General features: G+C 40.7%; 4 protein-coding genes and 1 long non-coding RNA gene across 5 annotated transcripts; 1 reads left to right on the top strand and 4 right to left on the bottom strand.

The window, feature by feature from the left end:
- The first annotated feature begins 237 nt into the window (after nucleotides 1–237).
- On the top strand, nucleotides 238–1,204 carry LOC134221379 (uncharacterized). The gene is made up of 3 exons (XR_009982348.1): nucleotides 238–414; nucleotides 469–526; nucleotides 1,019–1,204. It is a non-coding gene; the product is annotated as an uncharacterized LOC134221379 (long non-coding RNA).
- A 3,991-nt stretch (nucleotides 1,205–5,195) lies between these two features.
- LOC134225691 (SAM50-like protein CG7639) lies at nucleotides 5,196–8,182 on the bottom strand. The gene is made up of 7 exons (XM_062705966.1): nucleotides 7,944–8,182; nucleotides 7,700–7,872; nucleotides 7,241–7,422; nucleotides 7,020–7,158; nucleotides 5,891–6,431; nucleotides 5,706–5,832; nucleotides 5,196–5,643 (listed from the first exon to the last, which is right to left on the bottom strand). The coding sequence occupies exons 1-7, from the start codon at nucleotides 7,962–7,964 to the stop codon at nucleotides 5,492–5,494; spliced, it is 1,335 nt and encodes a 444-aa protein (XP_062561950.1). The 5' UTR covers nucleotides 7,965–8,182; the 3' UTR covers nucleotides 5,196–5,491.
- Nucleotides 8,183–13,827: 5,645 nt separating this feature from the next.
- LOC134222187 (uncharacterized) lies at nucleotides 13,828–14,655 on the bottom strand. Its single transcript, XM_062701330.1, has one exon. It carries the CDS (start codon nucleotides 14,653–14,655, stop codon nucleotides 13,828–13,830), a length of 828 nt encoding a protein of 275 aa, XP_062557314.1.
- A 57-nt stretch (nucleotides 14,656–14,712) lies between these two features.
- On the bottom strand, nucleotides 14,713–16,791 carry LOC134222186 (uncharacterized protein K02A2.6-like). The gene has a single exon (XM_062701329.1). It carries the CDS (start codon nucleotides 16,789–16,791, stop codon nucleotides 14,713–14,715), a length of 2,079 nt encoding a protein of 692 aa, XP_062557313.1.
- A 382-nt stretch (nucleotides 16,792–17,173) lies between these two features.
- Nucleotides 17,174–19,890, bottom strand: LOC134222185 (uncharacterized). The gene is made up of 2 exons (XM_062701328.1): nucleotides 19,312–19,890; nucleotides 17,174–18,097 (listed from the first exon to the last, which is right to left on the bottom strand). Exon 2 carries the CDS (start codon nucleotides 18,095–18,097, stop codon nucleotides 17,174–17,176), a length of 924 nt encoding a protein of 307 aa, XP_062557312.1. The 5' UTR covers nucleotides 19,312–19,890.
- Between the last annotated feature and the right edge of the window lie 1,359 nt (nucleotides 19,891–21,249).

Here is a 21,249-nt window from a genome sequence, read left to right as displayed (position 1 = left end):
CTTTTCATGTGACACTGCCGGGGCCAAGCAGGGGGAGAAGGCGGAGCACCGAATCCCTACCCCAACATGTGCGACATCTGGATTTGGTTCTAAACTGTAAACAACAGTGTTAATTCTCTCGGCCCAACTACCCCATAAAAAATTTGACAACTCCGAAATTTCACGATCACCCGATGAAATCGGGTGCCTACCAAATAGACCTATTTTTACACCTACGACGTCGATTGTCGTAGGCTACATATTTTCATCGCCAGATTCATTGTAAGATTAAGTCGCGAGCAATCGGTGCCTATTTCATCGGTAAAATAATCGATTGATTGTGTATTTGTTGCTTATTTTGATCGTCTGATTATTGAACAGACGAAATCGGGTCCTTGTGTTTATGAACATAGAGTAAAGCTCGAATAAAGCAAAGTGAGTATTTCATATTTAGTTAAGTGAAAAAGACCTGATTTATAATATTTTTAGTTTGTGACATACAGAACATCCCGGAAAATAGTTGTCTGGTAGTAAGCGGTTAATAAAGGTAAGTGATCACATTTGATAGATTTTAACATATGTTAGTACAAGTGATTCTCAGAGGTAGTGAATATGTTTTAATACAATCTCCTAATGCTCATTTTTGCTAAACAACGAATAGCTTGGTAACAATTTAAAACCAAGAAGAGAGACCCGTGCAAAGATTTCGTGATCTTGTTTTAAAAATCATGAAGTTTGGATGTTCATAAATTGGGTCTTATACACCTCAGTAAAAGTTCAGCCGAAATTTGGTCCCCCTTGTATTTTAAACGGTGACCTTTTTTATTTACCGCAAAGAAAAATTTGTGTATACATAGGAATAAGATCCGCGGACCAAACTTCCGAGGCATGTACTAATCCAGGATTCAGAATCTAACTGTATTTACTTCCTCAGCAGATTTGTGTGTTCTAAGTTCTAAGTGTTCCAAGATTGTCCGTGATTTGATTGAATGGAGCAAATACCGCCAGATAACTTCACAATTACTACTATTTCTTACAGAATCATGAAGCTCGAGACGTCCCCGATCGATTACAAAGTGTCTACGGCATTCCTAGAATGATCAGACGTGCCACCCGATTCGAAAAACAGATTGAACCCCATATTTCGTCGGATTCCATGATTTTCAACACCGATTAACCTATAGATTTAGTATGATTTGCTAAATGATGAAAATAAATAAACCGATTAAGCACCCTACTTCGTCTGATTTTACTATTTTCCGCACCAATCAATCTACAGATTTAGTCTGACCTGCTCCATGAATAAATGTATTAAACCGATTAAACACCCTATATCATCTGATTTCATTATTTTGCGAACCGATCAATCGGTAGACTTAATTTGATTCGCTTAATGATGAAATTTTATAATTCGATAAATCACCCTATTTCGTCTGATTTCATTATTTTCCACACCGATCAATCTACAGATTTGGTCTGGTTCGCTCAATAATAACATTTAATAAGTCGATTAATCACTCTATTTCGACTGGTTTCATCACACATTATTTAAAACGAAACTGACCTATTATTCATTCGATTTAGTAGATATTAGTCTACCGATTTCGTTTAACGTCGCGTCGGATGGCTCCCCTGTAAAAATCCCATAAGGCTCGGTGAAACAATCTATAAATTCGTCGGGAATATCATCGGTCGATCGTACCGACGAGAACCGATTTAGTCTGGGGGAAAGTCGGGAGGATTTTTTATGGGGTAACGAATTCGGTTTTTTAGTTGGGTCAACTGACAGCCATTTGAACACGTGTATTTCGATTTGAACATCACAAATGATGTCCAGTGACGCCCAATCCCGTTTTCCGTGTTTACATTGAATTTTGACGTTCGGTCGCTTTTTAGTTGACCCAACCAGCGGAGGCCCAACTAAAAAATGACCCAAGTATTAAGATCCCAACCAGCGAATCCCGACTGTACAAATACATATTCTAATTATATAATACAATAATAATTAAAACGTTCTTAAAATAGCTGCGGCAGGCTGCTGAAAGGTCGTTAGTTAGGGTTCTAACCGTGGACCTCTGCAAAAACCTCCTTTGAACCTTCATATCTGCATTGAACAGCATCTGGATATCGTAATAGCGATCACTGATGCTGATATCTGACGTAGTGTAAAAGGGCCGTCGCCAAAGTCTTGAAACTATAATTTTCAAAATACTTGATAAGTAAAGGTGCCGTCAGACGTTGCAAGCAAATCACTCGCAAAGAGCATTTTGCTCGCAGAAAGTGACAACTGTCAAAAATTTGCCTGTCTGACTACACTGAAAGTGATTGCATGCAAACAAATTACAATTCGTAAGCAAACGCTCGCTTGCAATGTGTGACTGCTAAGCGTTAAAAATTTTCAACTCGCAGAAACGAAATTGCGCTTGCTAGTGCAGCACTAGCAAATTTTTCGCTCGCAAAAGTGATAACGTTTTCAGGTGGCAGAGTTGCACTGCAAAAATAGGAATGAAATTAGATTTTGTGGCCGAAAAACAAGTTTTTCGTTTTTGTTTATATTTGCATGAGAGTAAATCTGTCATTTGCTTAAAGTAAAAAACTACTACGTGTGACTGCAATTGCGAGTGCTCTCAGAAATCATTCGCTCGCACGAGTGATTTGCTTGCAACGTCTGACGGAGCCTTAAATAGATTCATATGGAAACAAGAATACTGTATAAAGAAACAAGAATACCATGGGCCAAACACAATTGATACGTTTGCGTGCGTTTTGACAGATTTCCCATGAGAAAACTGTCAAAACGCACGCAAACGTATCCATTGTGTTTGGCTCATGAATAGTTGGATTGTTGCTTCATCCAAATTTCCAAATTTTTCATGCAATTATTCCCATTTTGGAATTTTTTTTCGTTTCCTTGTTATTTTTTTTATTCCCCCCCTCGTGTTTTCCAAGAGCTGTCGGACATTGAGTATTTTGGGGTTACCGTGCACAATCGGGCGTTGATGTTCCTTCTGATTAATCCAACACGGATATTTACGAATACCCATTTAAAGGGTATTTTTTGCATCAATACAGATATGTCAAATAATGAGTAAATTTTTTTCACCTCGAATAGTGTACTTTCACCCCATTATACAGAATGTCTTCTTGTAATAAATAATGGGTAAATCGTACCCTTTCAAAAGTTGAAAAATAAAGGCAGCCATTTTGCCTGTTTTCTGCGGCAGAATTAAATTCTACAAAAAAACTAATTTAAAATACAATTACGGAACAATTACAACGCTGGACTTTCAGGACAAGGTAAGTGGTTCTTATTGGCAACTGGAATAGTTGAAGAAAAGAGCACATATGTTTCCATTACAGAAACCCAGTATGGATGAAGCAAAAAGTGGCCGATCGGGACACTTCACCTTCTGCAAGTCAAGGTCCACCAAGGAGATACACAATTTAACACGGGAAATCGACAATCAATCTTATATTTATATAAAATAAACATTGATGTTCCGACAAACCTTGGTGTTTGGTATTTTCTTCAAATTATCTCCAAGATATTGCAATAAATTAAAAATCAAGAAAAATTCATTTGGAAAAATGGGTAAATTTCATGCATTTTCAGTAGCAAAGCAAGGGATGAAATTTACCCATTTTTTGAAGTTCAATGGGAGTACCTATTTATGGGTAAATGCGATTTACCCATTAAATGAGTTATGCCGCTTTTGTTTGAAATGAGTACGAAAGTACCCATTAATGGGTAAATGAAAGCTTCCGTGAATGGCATTCGAAGGCAAACTAAGCACACCGAATGAAGTCGAATGAACTCGATGATGAATCCTAACTATTCCAGTTTTTTTTTCAATAAAGAATATAATGTAAACTTGTTTTGTTCCCTTTTTACGTCTTAAACAGTTGGCCTGAAAGAAATTTAACATTTAATCATATTTTCGATGAACCAAGAAACTCACCCATATATTTGTTTACTAAAAATGCGTAAATTTCACTCATGAGCGAATTTCTTGGAGGGATAAAAAGTACGCAATTTTTGACATAGAGCCGGAATACGCATTAATGAGTAAAAGAGTTTTACGCATTTATTGGGTAGTCCCAGTTGGTCACCGAAATGCGTATTTTGTACTAATTATTGAGTATTTTGGGGTTACCGTGTAGGGCCAGAAAAGTCATTTTACTCAAATTAGGGTTATTGGCCCAAACCACGGTTTTGAGTGCAAACAACCCACTTTTGGGTAGTTTTGGTTTTCAGTGTATACTGTGTTTCAATGATGACAGCAGTTGATGATGATGACACCGCGCTTGTCACATCAGGCTCGGGCCTTATACACTAAGGCAAAAGAACTTGGAATTTTCATAAGTTTACAACTTATGTTACAGGCATTCAAAAACTTATCAGTGATTGGCAGTCTAATGTTGCATGAAGAAGAAGAAGCAGAAAAGATGATATTCAAAAAAATTTGTACGGGGAAGCATCCGAAGAAAATTTTGAAACCCTTTTTAAAAATTCTAGAAGCAATTTAATTAAAAACGGTTAGCAGTACGGGGCCGGAAATTTCTTATATTGTATAATAACTACATCATTTCGATTTAAAATTTTATTTAGTGATATTGCACTTCATACACAGTATAAGAAATTTCCGACCCCGCACTGCTAACCGTTTTTAATTAAATTGCTTCTAGAATTTTTAAAAAGAGTTTCAAAATTTTCTTCGTATGCTTCCCCGTGCAATATTTTTCGAATATCATCTTTATGCTTCTTCTTCTTCATGCAACGTTTGTTCGCCAATACTGCCTTTCTCACATTTGATTTAGCCAACATACTAAAACCGGTTTGATTCGAATCAGCAAATCCTTCATAAACTTTTAACGCAATGGCCGATCGTTAGAAAATTTAGCCTTTGCCGAATGCAATGGAAAACTATAAGACAGGATTGGCAGTCGAATGCATCAACCTTTTGCGAGTAAAGGTAGCCTCACACCTCGGGAATTTGGTTCGCGGATTTTTTCCCCATGTATTTTTGCATATGCGATGTTTTCGGGATTTGGGCATGGAAAATCAAAATCCCGGCCCCATTTAAAATGCACGGGGACCAAAATCCGGCGGAAAATTTTCCCGAGGTGTAAGGTAGCCTTAAGTCGGACGACGATAAAATTGATTAATGCTTACGAAAAAATCCAATCTGTTTCGGATGAATAACTTACTCTGATGATTTACTAAGCCATGGTTTAATTTTGTCAAACTAGGCTAGCGGTACCAATTTGGTGCATTGAACTTAACAGTAGTCGATTTCTTTTATAACAAATGGTTGACCTCTGGTTATGCGTAAAATAGCGTTGTAACAGATTTATAATACGAACCATCCTCATGACTTTCCGTTGCATTGCATGTTTTTTTTTATTCATTTCACTAATGGCTGGGGCTTGCAACAGATGAGGCATCCATAGCGAAGGCTCTTCTAGTAGGTGATTTTTACCTAGTATCAGTAGGAAATGAACAGCTCGGATTTTAAATAAACTCGTAGCCTATTCCGAACTGGAATCCCCTTTTTATACGATCTCCGAGTTCAAAAGACAGTGGTTGGCAGTAGTTGAACTCGATGCGTGCCTTTTGACCTATCCTGACCGCAAGGCCAGCACCTGCAGTGCTACGAAGTTTGTCTGAATGATAAAAAAAAAACATCGTAATTTATGATAAGGAAATAGAAATGTTAACGAATTACCTGTTGTGAATGTATTGCACGTCCCGAAATTGTAGAATAAATGCGTTCTAAAGAGGTCTCCAAAACCTCCAAAGTACCTGCTGAATGGCAGAGGACTCCAAACATGAATACCCGATGCCCAATACGACTGTGGAAAAGTTACTACATTAGTCCCAAAGTGTAACCAAACCAAATGTTATTCGTACCTGGCATCCTGCTGCGACGCCATCCCGATATGGACAGGCACCTGCGATTTCAAACCCTCGCAAAGACTGAGGTCCGCCGGGGAAGAAAAGCTGATTGATAGAAATTGCTTCCTTTCGCTTGTCGTTGAGCAGCATTCCCAATCGACCGCACAGTTGCAGCGAAATGCCCGCAAACAATGGCATATTAATTTCTGCGTGCACCTCGCTTTTTACCACACCGAATTGCGTCAGTGAACTTCCCATCAGCTCGCTAGTAGTTCGCACGAAAATTCCATTTGTGGGGAACACATTGCTATCGCGACCTTCGTAGACACCGATGTAACGTATGATAGCCGCTAGTTTGGGGCCGCAATTTTCGCGAACAAAGAATGGTGTATGCTTGTCGAGGGCGAAGATTTCCTTCGTCCCTATCTCGTACTGCAGGCTATTGCTCAACCCGAAAGGAAGCGCAAAGGAAAAGTCCAGCAGTACTCCCGTCTCATCTGTGCGGAACTTGGACCATGGTGAAGGCGACGAATGTTTGAATACAGCGATGGATGTCCTAAAATGAGAGATGATATTTACTTATTAGTATGTACGAGCGGTACAACAGATATAAAGAATCCTTAACACATGAATCAATGATTTTTAAAACCATATTAGTCCTTGAATGTCGTAAATCGCCTTAATTAACGAATACTGAATAGCTATCACTTTTCATCTTGTAAAAATACAACGATTTTGAACTATGTACTTAAATTGTTATTCAATTGTACGATGATTTTCATTACAGTGTTGATTATTTTAAACGGGCTCAAACCGTGATACGCGTTTACACAACATTAGTTTAAACTAGAGGCCTGGATAGTAAACACTTGATAGTGTTCGGAGATTGTATCGGAGCAATATTTGATTACAGAAAATAGATAAGGAGCCAGCCACATATTTTCGATTCATTTAATTTTCATTCGAAATGTTTTTACCTCGATGAAAATTTATTTTTTTAAATCCATGCTGTAACGTGCTATAATTTAAGCGGCTGAACCAAAAATAATCAACATAATGGTAATTCATTTCAAAGTCAATAGAAATGTTTTGCCAAAAAACGAGACAATACACCACTGCAATAGAGAAAATACTAGTTACTTACTCTGGACTGTAATCTCCAACTGCAGTATGTAAGTACGGTTTAGTGAATCTTAGATTAAGTACACTGCTTCGCACGAAACTGTAGCTATAATTTAAACTTAACCTTTCGCCCCTTCCAAAGATGTTAGGCGATGTCAGTTCTATAAATATTAGAGCAGAACGTATTACAATAATTAAGAGAACGTATTATATCGTGGAAGCTAATTTACAAATATAACCAACCTGCGGTCGCAGCTCCATCGTTTTGACCTAGTTCGGTACCGATGCTCCCCGTAATACGAGAAAGTTCGTTCCCCTGGAAAGTCACCTCGTATCCATTCTTGGTTGCTCCTTCGCCCTTACTTGTGTCGATGTGAATCTTCAAATTTTTAAAAATGCCTAACTGCATAAGATTATCCTTTACGCTGTAGAGAGAAAAAAACACAATGGATTAAAATTGGAGAATTGGAAATGTGAACATTGACATCAAGCTGCTCTATATCGTTTGATATACCTCGTAGCCTAAAAGGGATATTAGGAACCTCGCGTGTAATAAGAGAAATTTAATGATAAGAGAAAAGCAAAAATTACTGCCGCCACATTTGTAGTAAATGTAATGAAGTTAAAATAAAGTATTTTGTCGAAGGAAAATCTAATTTAGCTTATTTCAATAAATAATTCCCCCTGCTAAATGCAACTCACTTTGTTGTTTCGACGATAACGTCCTGAAAACTGGTAGCCGTGAACAGGCTTTTGATCGCTCGCTGGACGTAGTCATCGTGGGTCCGGCCTAGACCGCTAACGTTTACTCGATCGACGCGGGCTTTGAATAGAGATAAATCAATCTCTCCTTTGCGACTAGAGGTGGCCGGCTCCTAGAATACCAAAAGACAAAACCCTCCTTTTATGGTCCATCACGCAATCAAAAACGAGCGATTATTCTTACCTTTGATTTACCGACTCCCATTTGGAATATTATGTAACAGATTTTCAAACAAATGCAACGATTCCAATCTGCCTCTGTGTACAGTGATGTCACCGGTTGTGTTGTACGCTTTTTGGGGATAAGTAGCAACTTCCAGGCTGAATTTATCCCATAAGTTTAAAAATATTTGGCCTGCAGGCGGCACACACTTTCAGATGTTCTTGTGACTTGTGATGGGAGATTGAGCAGAAGAAAATCTGGCGAAGCAGTTTGACATTTCTTTGCATTATTTTGATGACTGATGATAGCATAAATTTTTTATAGCACACGGTTAGAAAAAAGTGCCTAATATTAGGTACTTTTCACTCAAATCGGGGGTTTAGTGTAGGAACCCAAAATTAAGTAATTTTTTCTAGAAATTAAATAAAATTCACTTAATTGGCGCTTTGATGTTGCATGAAGAAGAAGAAGCAGAAAGATGATAATCGAAAAAATCTCCACGGGAAACCATACGGAGAAGTTTTAAAAATTCTTCTCAAAAATTCTAGAAGCCATTTAATTAAAAACGGTAAGCAGTACGGGGTTGGACTTTTCTTATACTGTGTTTTAAGTGTAATATTAGAAAATAAAATTTCGAATAGAAATATTATGTTTATTATACAGTAGAAGAAAAGTCCAACCCCGTACTGCTTACCGTTTTTAATTAAATTGCTTCTAGAATTTTTGAGAAGAATTTTAAAAACTTCTCCGTATGGTTTCCCGTGGAGATTTTTTCGATTATCATCTTTCTGCTTCTTCTTCTTCATGCAACATCAAAGCGCCAATACAGTAGACGTTCGATAACTCGGACCTCTGCCTCTTGAACCTTACCCAAAAATTCCAACAAAATTCCGCATGAACTCGTGGCAAGTACAAAGGTATATTCGCGGCTTGCAGTGGGCGAGTGATTGCATCATCATTTGCCTTCTGACGTGGCAGGCGCCAGTATGACCTAACAAATGAGATCACCAGTACTTGTACATTGAAGATGTGTGCTAGTCCCAAGCAAACATCTGTTGATTCCCTGTGCAAGAACAGCTGATCCTCTGATCCGCTGATCCTAATAATGGAGTAGCAACTACGAACAGTCAATCAAGCTCAAGCTTAAGCTAGACGTTCGATAACTGCAAGTCATTTAACTGCAATTCGATAGTTGCAACAGTTTTACAGTTCTTCTTCTTCTTTCTTGTTCGATGTGACAGCTGTCACATCTGTTTATGGCACTGCTAGGTAGCTATAACGCCAGTCAGTTTTACATATAGATAGTGGAATATATAGATGAGCGAAGATAAATCCTCTGTCTCCAAACGAACTGTCAAACGTGTCTCCAAACGAGCATGACGTCACGATTTCAATGGAAACGTTAAGGGCTGTGACGTCATATGTGCGTGTGCACGGGCAAAAAAATTTACTCAGCCATGCTGAGAAATTTTGGCTTCAGCTTGACCACCAAATCGATTAGGGTAAACTACCCAATAGTGGACCCCCTAGTAGCGAAATTTTGCTCTTCCTGGCATAAGGAGTGGAAATTTTCAAAATATTAATTTTGCGTGATATCTAATATCAAGCTCTGCATCTCCTCTTCACGATACATACATAAAACACTCAAATACTCGACGTTATTCGTTGAAATTAACATTTTAAAGTCTGACTGAATTCGCCCTATAGTAGACCCCCTGGGGGTCCATAATAGGAAATTGCTACCCTATTGATTATTCAAATGATTGCTGGATTTCAGCAAACAAAATAATTGCTGTTTCAGAACCAGCAATCTGTTTTGCTGGAACGAGAAATGAAAATTTGGTGTGTATATAGTCGACACTCCATTTGATTTTTATGTTCCGTTTCGGGACGTTCTTCTTCCCTATTATGGACCCCCCAAAATATGCCAATATCGTATTTATGTTTTATAGAATTGTAAAAAATCATCTAATTTTACTTTCCATAGCATTTCCAACGCATGTAATCAAATCATAGGACTGTAGGGTGGGTTCTCCCGATGGAATTTCATAGTAAAATGTTTACATTGTACTGTAATAATGCAAAAATGGCTAGAGGGTCCACTATTGGTTGGGGGTCCACTATTGCGCACTTTACCCTATATCCGCACCGCACCACCCAGGTATCGATGTGCTTCGATCTTCTACTTACGCGCTCTATTGAGTACAGCAGTCAGATCGTGATTTTATAAATATAAATTCCTAAATAACATAATATTGTTAACATGATTGATATTATTGGATTTTGGATTACACTCACTTTTCATGATCTTTACTATTCCTTCTTGAACCGAGGATGTATCCTAAGCAATCGGGTAGGGGTATTCGAGGGAGCGAGCAACCTTGACCATGTAGCAATATATTAAATAATAATGCATAACAAATTACAAATTTTATTCGATTTTGAAGTGTGAATCTAGCAGATCGACGTTGCGCTATTAACACTTCCCCCGGAATACATTGAGGACCCGTCTGGGAACGTATTCTTTCTTACGCCAACGTCAAGCACCGCGAGTTTTACCACTGGTCACTAGTAGATACCACCACTTGCCGTTTGTACTGTTGCTGATCTCACTTGACCATCTGACGCGGTTCTAACGCCTATAATCCTCCCCTTTGGCCAGCAATTTCTCGGTAGATTTCTCAAGACACGAGAGAAAAGATATTTTAGTTACTAGATAAAGATTGTCGCTTCGGTTCCCTTTGTTCTGCTGTCCGAAACATGTGTGGTACATACCTGTCAAATCGTATGGATTTTCCTTCTTTGACATTTAGCTCCCCTATCCTCGCCCGCAAAAGATGTTCCGGACAGCGACGACAGCGACAATCTTTATCTAGTAACTAAAATATCTTTTCACGAGAGCTGTCGTCGAAAGAAGCAAATGATTTCATTCCGTTGCTGGACTGGAGGATAAAATGATTGGGAGTTAGAACTGGGGGTTGATCTCCGTCTATCGAGATGCTCGTCAGTGGACGAGAGTTCACAATGTTTTCGACCTCGTTTAGAGCATTCTCCAGGACCTCCGCTGAAACCACCCTCGATCCTAATACTTTTGTCTAGTTCGTCTTAACGGTTCTGATGCGGCGCTCCCACACTCCACCCATGTGTGGGGACGCCGGTGGAATGAATCGCCATTCGGTGTAACTCGTGGTGAATTCAGCAACTAGCTTGTCTTGATCGATTTGACGAACTGCTTCCTCGACCATTTTCTCTGTACCTTGGAAGTTAGTACCTCGATCGCTGTATATGACGACTGGAGTTCCTCTTCTATTAAAAATATTCCTTAGAGCCATTATGCGGGAATCTGTTGATAAGTAGTATGCGACTTGTAGATGGACGGCTCGTGTAGTGAGACAGGTAGCGATAACGCCCCATCGCTTCTCTGAACGACGACCAATAGAAACCGTAATCGGCCCGAAATAATCCCCGCCAGTGTGGGTAAACGGACGGCTGTAAGCTGCTAGCTGTGCCTCTGGGAGATTAGCCATTGTTGGTGGACATGGAGCAGCTCGATCGTTCTTACATTGTTGACATTCGCTACGCACTTTACGATACACTGCTTTCATTCGAGAAACATAATAATGTTGACGCAGTTCATTCCCCACTGTTTCGTGATACTGATGATGGAAACACCGGTGGAAGTGTGCCACAATAAGGTTTGTTATGATATGATCTCGCGGTGGCATAACTGGATTGGTAGCGTCGGGGTCAATGTACTTACAAGCACCAGTTCTACCTCAAACTTCTTCGTCTGTTATTCCGTATCGCCGTGAAGTTGTGGGCCACTCTACTTCGGGTTTCCACAGAAATGAAGGCCCACGAAACCAAGAGCTTTGCGAGCTTAGATCCGGAATTCGTTTCCATTTTGTACCCAAGTCAGCCACGTTGTGTTTTGTCTAAATCCAATGCCATTCGGCTGCTTTTGAGCTTTCTAAGATTTCACTGACTCGGAATGCGACAAATTGACTATACCGTCAATGGTCCGAGTTCAGCCAGCAGCATACATCTCTGGAGTCGGTGTGAAAGAACCGTTGTTTTACCTTTATGTTCAAGGCACACTCGATGGTTTTTGTCAGCCTTAATCCCAGAACATCCGCTTGAAGCTCCGCTCGAGGAATTGATAGAAAACGTAGTGGTGCAACTCTAGTTTTCGCTGCAACGAGAGCGCACTCAATATGTGACCCTTCTTGAAAGCTTTTCTTCAATTCGATCATTCCAAGTAATTCCCGTTCGCCAGATCTCCTGCAGAAGGATTTTAAGGTACATGAGAAAATGCGCTACAAAACCACACGGATCGTACATCAGCATGAGCATTCGGAGCACTTTTCGTTTCGTTGGCCGCTGTCGTCCAGACAGCATTTTTTCATCATACCTCGAAGACATCTTCACTCATAAAAAACTCCGCATTATATTCATGAGTTTACACATGGATCTTTGCAATGGGGGTTGCGAAATGGATTCCATAGTTTCGACACATATATTCCATGCGTCCACATGCATTGCATGAGTGTTCACACATGCTTTCCATGTGGGTCATAGTATCCATGTGTGAATGTATATGCAAATAAGTATGAGTTTAGAGCTGTTTTGAGATTAGGATCATTGGGCATTCGCCGTTCAAGGCACTCCCAGCGCTTCAATGCCATTGACCTGCTGCATGGAAGTCGCACATTATCATATTTCCATAATAAACCTGATTCGTAACAATCGCCCTTTCGACGAGTGAATGTTGTCAACAGGGCCAACGACCGCTCGTCTTCGATGGACATAGGAAGCTTCTCGGGTTTGACTACACCCATACTGTCGAGCGAGAAATATTCTTTCATTGCGTTGTGTAGTATCCGCTCTCATTATTGCAAGGGCAGATATCTAACATGTGGTGGTTAACAACACTATCCCCGGTTGATATTGGGGTTATTCTTCCGTAAACGCACCACCCAAGGCACGTTTTCACAGCTATAGGTTGTTTGGTGTTACCTTCGCGACTTCTTTTCACATGCCCAAGTTTGACGTTATCTACACCAATGAGAACCCGGGGTACAGACTCACGGAATGATTTAATTGAAAGACCAGTCAAATTATGAAACTCTTTTTGTAGATCGGGGACTATCATGGTTTTAAATGAATGCACAAGTGTGTACTTGTTTTGACGGCCCATACAGTAGAAGCATAAGTACTAGAACGCTAGTGGCGCTGTAGTCATTAAAAGTATTTTGCCAAAATATGCTTCCACAAGCCTGACTTGTCGGTTTGTTATGCATAATGTTGTAGTGCATGGTTTGTTTCATTACCAACATTGGTTTGACACTAGTAGTACCGGTACTTTGGCTGCCCGATCAAAGTGACCTAGATGTTAGTCACGTGAACAGGAACGACATTAGCAATCTAATACTTATGCATCTACTGCCCATACAGTATCACTGGCATAATTTGGAATAACACGTCGCTGGTTTTCGCTTGATGAACGTTTACAGTGCCATCGCGCGTTTCGCCAGTTGTTGAGGTGGATGTATTAGATTTTACCTTGTTGCTACCATGTGTACACTTGCGGACAGAGTAATGTTCCAGGTTCTTCGGATCACGTTTAAAATTAAACACCAAATATTTCGCTTGTTTAGCACTGCACTTTATTTCCACGTCTTTACACAATAATGGTTAGAACACTTCTCCCTCAATTGATGCCTTCTCCAGTATTCATACCTAAAGCCTTCTCTCCCTCTCTCTTGTTTCAAATATCATCTCGCTTCTACCATTTACTTCCTCTCATAATCAGGGGTGTACCCATAACTTATATACCAAACTCTACATCCCTTCCCTTTTCCAAAAAAACATACGTCAACCGTTGAATCCACCCAAATTACACTGTTTATCTGAACCTTTCTGGAAGTTTTTTTGTTCTAGTTGGTCGTTTTGATGCTGCTTCAGGTTCGTCAGTCTCCATATCCTCCAGTACTCGTTTATCATTTTCCTTTAGATCTTTGTTTCCCTCTAGGCTCAAAGGTCTTTGTGGCAATGACTCCGCTGTATCGTTGTTTGTTGAAGGCCACTTCCTTAAATGAGTAACGGATCGACGGTACATTACTCCATCCCCATTGACGACAACGGTGTCGTTTCCGTGTTTCTTCACGACGGTGAATTTCTCTAAACGAAACTTTGGCTCTAGCTTACCGGTTTCATAATTTTTGAGCATCACGAAATCGCCAACGTTGATATCTGAGGGTTTTGCATGTCTTTTCTCATCCGCGTAAATCTTTCCTTGAAGTTTCTTGATTGCATCCTTTTCTCGAACATCTTCATTTCGATTACAATTTGCATCCGTTCTGAAACTTGGTATTAAATCCTTTACCGGTCGCCCAGTCATTAATTCCATAGGAGGTTGGTCCGTAATAGAATGAGGACTAGTGTTGTACATGTAAACGTAATCTTTTATTGCTTTGCGCCAATCGCTATTCGTTGCCTTCGCAATGCGGAGAACCCTGAGAATACCTTGGTTTTGTCTCTCAACTAAACCATTCATCTGTGGCCAGTAGGGAATTGTACGAATCAGTCTGATGTTTTTGCTTCGACAATAATCAGCGAACTGTTGTCCGGCAAATGGTGGTCCATTGTCAGTCCTTATGGTTTCAGGATAGGTTTGCTCGTTAAAAATCGTTTCTAAGGCTTCAATAGTTTTTTCTGCGGCAGTACCTTTCATTTCGACAACTTTAAGGTATCGACTAAAGTAATCAACAACGACCAAACCAGTAGCGCACTACTTCGCCGAGAAAAAATCAATGGCAACTTCTTGCCATGCTCTATCCGGGATATCTTTTCGCAGCATCGGTTCTGGGGGATGTTGTTTGCTAACAGCTGCACATCCTGCGCATTCTTGAACCATGTTTCCGACATCGTTATCCATACATGGCCACCAAACACGCTCTCTTAATCGTCTCCGCATAGAAACAACTCCAGGGTGTCCTCTGTGCTCGATCTCCAGTGCCCTACGTCTTAATGTAGCTGGAAGCACGATTCTTTCGCCACGGACCAGAATCTTTTCTCGCACACCTAGCTCTTTGTCAAAAGCTTGGTATCGAACCAGATCTTGAGGCCAGCTTCCGGATTCCAGCGCTTTTATTACTGACTGAAGAATCAAATCGTGTCTTGTCTCAGTCCTAATTTCGTCCAGCGTGATTGCAATTGGTCCATCACCGACCGCCAAAAGAAAATGCTCTGATTCCTCGTCAAAAGCCGCGTCAGATTGATTACATAGCCTTGAAAGAACATCTGAGATGTTTTGGAACCCTGGGATGTGTTTTATAACAAAGTTGTACGGCTGTAGTCGCAATGCCCAGCCTTCCGCTCTTGAACATGCTCTTCTCCCATCACGATACTTCCCACCATAAATGTATTCCAATGTCTTGTGGTCCGTAAAAATGGTGAACCGTAGACCGAACAAATACAGATAAAATTTCTCTACCGCCCAAACGACTGCCAAGGCTTCCCTCTGTGTTTGGGGATAAACTCTCTCTGTAGCAGTCAACCCTTTTGAGGCGAACGATATAATTCTTGGGACGTTTAACTTATCTCTTTGAACCAGTACCGATCCAAGTCCAACCGATGAAGCGTCGACGTACAGTTCAGTGATGTCTTTCGGGTCATAGAATCCTAGCTTACGCACGTTTGAAGACAGTTCGGTCCGCAAGTCATCAAAAGCGTTCTGCTGGCATTCACCAAATTCCTGGACGTCACCACGAACAAACTGCCGCAACGGCTCGGAGCGTTGAGACAGATTTGGGATGAAATGAGCGACAAAGTTGACAAGACCCAAAAAACTCCTAACCTCTTCTTTCGATTCGGGCTGACGGAAATTTCTGATCGCGATGATTTTTTCTTCTGAAGGACTAATGCCTGTAGAACTTACTTTGAACCCCAAAATATCTAACTGCTGAACACCTATCACACACTTGCTTTGATTCAGTCTGGCATTGTTCTGCTTAAGTACTAACAAAACTTCTTGTAGTCTACTGTCATGTTCCTCTTGGTTCTTTCCAGATACAACAATATCATCAATATAAACTATGACACCTTCAATTCCAGACAACATTTCCGTCATAATGCGCTGAAAAATTTCCGGCGCGCAATTAATGCCAAACATTAATCTTTTGAATTGCATCAATCCTCTGCTCGACATGAAAGTGGTAATTCCACGCGACTCCGGATGTAGTTCAACATGATGAAAAGCAGACATTATATCCAACCTTGAAAAGACTGTAGATCCTCTGAGTTTGTTCAAAAATGTTTCGATCACCGGCAAGGGGTAATGCTCCCGTTGAATTGCCTCGTTCGGATACTTCATGTTTATGCATAGACGTACATCATCATTTCCTTTTGGAACAACCACCATTGGCGAGATCCACTCAGCAGGTCCATCCACTGGCTCGATGATATCGTTTTGAAGCATTTCCAAAATCTTCGCATCGACTTTTTCCTCCATCGGTCCAGGTATTCTGAGGTATGCGATCTTCCTAGGAAGGACGTTTTTATCGATCGAGAGTTTCAGAATAATGTTCGGGAACTTTGGAAACGGATCTTTAGTCAGCGCAATATGCTGCACATCAAGGCCCACTTTAAGAACTTTTAATTCCTCAGCTGTCCTCTTACTTAACAAACAGCGACTAGCCCCTTCAATAACAAAGAACTCTGCGTAACACTTCGGTTTCGACAGGTTTACAGATATCCATGCTTCAAATATTACCAAGACGTTGAGAGGCGTATCGCTGGCATAAGCCTTGAACTGCCGATCGCACTGAAATTTTCGCTTGTAAATGCTTGCCTTATTTGTATTGAGCATGCTCCAGACCCCCTCAGTAACTGTATTAATAGCAGCTCCGGAATCGATAAGAAATTCCACTGCAAATTCACCAATCTTACAGCTTATTACTCCGCTATCAGATGTCTGTTCAGTTACCTGGTAAACAAATAGCCCAAATAAATAACATAAGTTTTTTTTTTATTATTATTATTATCGTTAATATTGTTGTAATGTTTCATCAACATTCAAATAAAACAAAACAGTTGGTATTAAACAACTTGGTATGTGTTTTTTCTAACAAAGTTCACTAAAACACCAAAGTATTCGTTTTACCTTCGAAACATCTTCCACAACAGGACGACGGGGATGCTATTGTTTCCACTCATTTTCTTGTACAGAATATGCTTCTTCGTTTACCCACTCATCTGAACGTATCCAAACGTAACGTGTTCTCGGCGGTGGCGGGTGTGGTGCGTTGGAATTCTTGCATAGTGGCCAACTTTCGTACACCGCCGGTTGCATCGAGCATTATTCTTGCCGAGCTGTCACGCGCTTCATCGCCAGGCTTGAACGATCCACAACGATTACATTTTGCAACAAATCGTCGACTTGAGCTGCGCGATGAATCTCTTTCTGGAATACTGCGACGAAACTCGAACTTCGCTGGCCGACGAATCATTCCAATACCCTTCGATCCACCGTTCCACTCCGGCTTGATTGCTGCAACAGCGCTTCTTGCCTCATCTTCTCTGAACGCTCTGCTTTTCTCCTTTTGCTTCACAAGCACCTCTCGGTTAATCGCGTAGTTGGTTAAGTCGTTCAAGTCCATCACATTTTCTAACCCTTTGTCCCGGACCTTCTCATCGCGAGCACCCATGGTTATTTGTTGCAAGATTTCTTTCTCTTCTCGATCTTTGAAATCACAACGCGCTGCTTGGACACGAAGTTTCAAAACAAATTGATTGAATGACTCATCAATGGATTGTTTTATCGATCGGAACAACTCAAGTTCAACCCGATCGTTTCGTTTACCAACAAAGAATTTATTTAGACGTTTGATTGCATTGTCGTACTCCGGAATCTCCACCGGATGATACGGAACCTTTACCGGTTCAGGGTAGATTTCACCCGGGACCGCTGCAAGATTATAAAAGATGCGTTGCAAACCTCGACCACCCAGAGTAAGGAGTAAAACCAATTTCTCATGTTGCGTTTCAACATTTCTTAATTCCAACAAAAGGCCAAAGGCCCTGAACCATTCTTCCCACTCCTTTTGCAAGTTTTGTGCATCGACTGCGTCGTTGAAAGGTTCAAGTGGCCACATCATTTTATCCATTGTGCTCATCTGAAACAATGATCAGATTGGTCCACAATTATTTACTAAAATATTCCACATGATAACATTCGATTTTTTAGATGATCATGATTTTAAAGTTTAAATTATCGCCATTTTATATTTTATTCGCTTTTCCAAAAGTGGATATGTTTCTTTGAACAGAATTCATCCCTGAAATTACCCTTTCAACAAGAGCCAAATCATCGATTCATGCTTACACGTTTGCTCTATTGCAATTGTCTTCAATAACCATGCAAGCTTCTTCTTCCATCTACAGTGTTTGCATTGGACTAGAAATCATCACTTTGAATTTTACCCTGTTCTGTAGCACTCATAACTGACCTAGCATTACTGTTGGCTTCAAATGAATTCGTAGCATACTTCACTTTCACTCTACAGCGTTAGCGAAAACGATTCCATCTTTTTTCCCTCAAAGCTCTGCAGTAATCATTATCATTACTGGTCTAGCATTCACACCAATGCGCTTCGAATGGACTCGCATCTTACCTCATGTTTGCTCTACAGCATTTACTGCTGGCCTAGCATAACGTTTCCATCTTTTTCACCCAATGCTCTGCAGTAAACATCATTATGACTGGTCTAGCATTCACACTAATGAGCTTTAGATGGACTCGTATCTCACCTCTCTTTTGCTCTACAGCATTGATCACTGGTCTAGCATCGCGATGTTGCCATTTTTCACACTTTGTTATGCAGTAATCATCATCATGTCTGTTCTAGCATTCACACTGATGCGCTTCATTGGACTCGCATCGTACCTCTCTTTTGCTCTACAGCATTTATTGCTGGCCTAGCGTCTCTATCTTTCCACACAGTGCTCTGCAGTTTCACAACGACTGGTCCAGCTTTCACACTCTGACTGATGCGCTTCAAATGGACTCGCATTTCCCCTCACTTTTGAACTACAGCATCTGCCATTGAACCAGTATTATGCCGGTTACATTCCTTTTCTGTAGTATTGAACTTTCACTTAGCAGCACTTTTCACACTCAACCAAGCAACTTCATAACAAAACCAGGAAAATGAATTTCTGATGATTTCGATGCATGTTTTACCAGCAACACACTATTCATAATTCCATAATTGCCCTTGATTTCCCCTCTAACATTGTTATAGTTTCCAATCCGCCATTTTCTTCCTCATTTTCGGCTCTTGTTGAAAGTATAGGATGAACGAAAAAAATCACAAAAAAAGTGACTCACCTTTTTAGATGCTACCGGCTGCGCCAATTTGTACACTTGCGGACAGAGTAATGTTCCAGGTTCTTCGGATCACGTTTAAAATTAAACACCAAATATTTCGCTTGTTTAGCACTGCACTTTATTTCCACGTCTTTACACAATAATGGTTAGAACACTTCTCCCTCAATTGATGCCTTCTCCAGTATTCATACCTAAAGCCTTCTCTCCCTCTCTCTTGTTTCAAATATCATCTCCCTTCTACCATTTACTTCCTCTCATAATCAGGGGTGTACCCATAACTTATATACCAAACTCTACACCATGGAGTAACGGATGATGAATGTAGGTACATTCGTCAATACCGCATACCTTTCGCCGATTGCAGGAACCGTTATGCCGACGAAGACATTTCCAGCAGAGTTTTAGCTCCTTAATCGTAGCCCACCTAGAGTCATAACTGAGTTCCGAGAATCGTTTACACTTTTCGACCGAAAAACAGTTTCCTTTGTAAATACTACAAACTCTTGTTAATTCCTGCTGGTTTGTCGTTTTGACTTGCTCGTCAGAATCTATATGCACGTTGAGAAAATTCTCCTTCTTTGTCCCATGAGCCTTCTGGTCACTCTTCTGTCCAATGGTTTGCAATCCTATAACTGTGCTGGCATCTTCTGCTACAGAATACAACCAGGGGTTGAATTCTAGCAATGTTGGAATGACATTTCCTCGGGAAGCCTTTGCACATTCTAGTTTCAATGCAAGTGGCGCGCGTTCCACTAGCTCGTACCGTAATGAAGAACTATACATGTAGTCGCTAATTTCACAAGCTTGGGTTGTTGCACAGCACACAGGTTCTTAACGGAGAGTGCGAAGTCTATAAGGGTGTCCAACTTTTCAAGTTTGGGGGCAGGCAGGTCTCGTACCTTTTGGATTACCGATTGAATTATTCATTCCGGTTAGCCGTACAACATCTTAAGTGTCGATAGAATACTAGCCACATTGGATGCGTGCAGCAATTTGCACCTAACTCGATTTAGTGCCTCTCCCTTCAGGCAATTCCGCAAACGGAGCATGTTCTCTTCATTGGAGAAACCGCACATTTGTGTTGACGAATTAAACATCGCTAGGCATAATGACCAGTCTTCAGCCTGTCCTCTGATATCCGGGAGATCTTTAGGGACCACCTGGCGTGCAGCCTATTGGCTTCTGTTTAACAAACATACAGTTTCATCACTAATGATGTCATCTGTTTAGAGGCGATTCCGTAGAAGATTTGGCGTTGATCCCTGTTTAGGAATGAAATCATCTATGCCACCTATAGTTCCTCTTTGATTTGCAGTGTTTTGTCGTGTACGATTTTGATGCTGCTGGAAGCCCAACGAGCATGGAGGAGGTTCCATACGTGAGCTTGCAGGATGCGGCTGGAAATTACGCTTACTATTTGAGAACCGTGCTGTCTCGAGTTGGTAACCAGTATTAGGTTGTTGCCTTAGATCCTGAGCGGGGTGCTCATCATACTGCAAGTGACTGGCCAAATGCCCGTTGGCCTCTTCGAATGGCAGACCGGAATCATCTGCATTACCAATACGATCAGTATCGTGTATCCATTCCTCAACTTCCTCGGCAAACGATCTGTTATCTTCTTCTTCACTATCACTGTCGAAATTAGCAAGAATAGCAAACTTCTGTTCTAGCGCCTTAATTTTTTTCCAGTTTCCGCAATTGTAGTTCCATCGACTTTCTGGCTCGGCTTTTCGAACTGTTAGCCTTGTGTGGCATATAATCTGTGCGATATGAATATCCTTACAATAGAGATGTCAATAGTAGTATAACATTCATCCACTAAGCCACCAACCGTTAGGCAACATTCACCTCAACGGATGCATCACCCAGGGCTCAGCATGCCATGATTCCTCCTCTTTCTCAGCTCGACCATCAGCGTAAACACACGCCATTTCTTAG

The sequence above is a fragment of the Armigeres subalbatus genome, chromosome 3 (genome assembly GCF_024139115.2).
Source record: "Armigeres subalbatus isolate Guangzhou_Male chromosome 3, GZ_Asu_2, whole genome shotgun sequence".
Lineage (NCBI taxonomy): Eukaryota > Metazoa > Arthropoda > Insecta > Diptera > Culicidae > Armigeres > Armigeres subalbatus.
This window is presented reverse-complemented; position numbering and strand designations above follow the sequence as displayed.

Bases quoted from the DNA above. Each gene is read 5' to 3' on its own strand.
- LOC134222186 (XM_062701329.1), bottom strand. From the start codon at position 16,791: ATGCTCAATACAAATAAGGCAAGCATTTACAAGCGAAAATTTCAGTGC.
- LOC134222187 (XM_062701330.1), bottom strand. From the start codon at position 14,655: ATGAAAGGTACTGCCGCAGAAAAAACTATTGAAGCCTTAGAAACGATT.
- LOC134225691 (XM_062705966.1), bottom strand. From the start codon at position 7,964: ATGGGAGTCGGTAAATCAAAG. The intron at 7,873-7,943 runs GTAAGAATAATC...TTGGTATTCTAG, and splicing joins TGGGAGTCGGTAAATCAAAG to GAGCCGGCCACCTCTAGTCG. The intron at 7,159-7,240 runs GTTGGTTATATT...TAATATTTATAG, and splicing joins CGATGGAGCTGCGACCGCAG to AACTGACATCGCCTAACATC.
- LOC134222185 (XM_062701328.1), bottom strand. From the start codon at position 18,097: ATGAGCACAATGGATAAAATGATGTGGCCACTTGAACCTTTCAACGAC.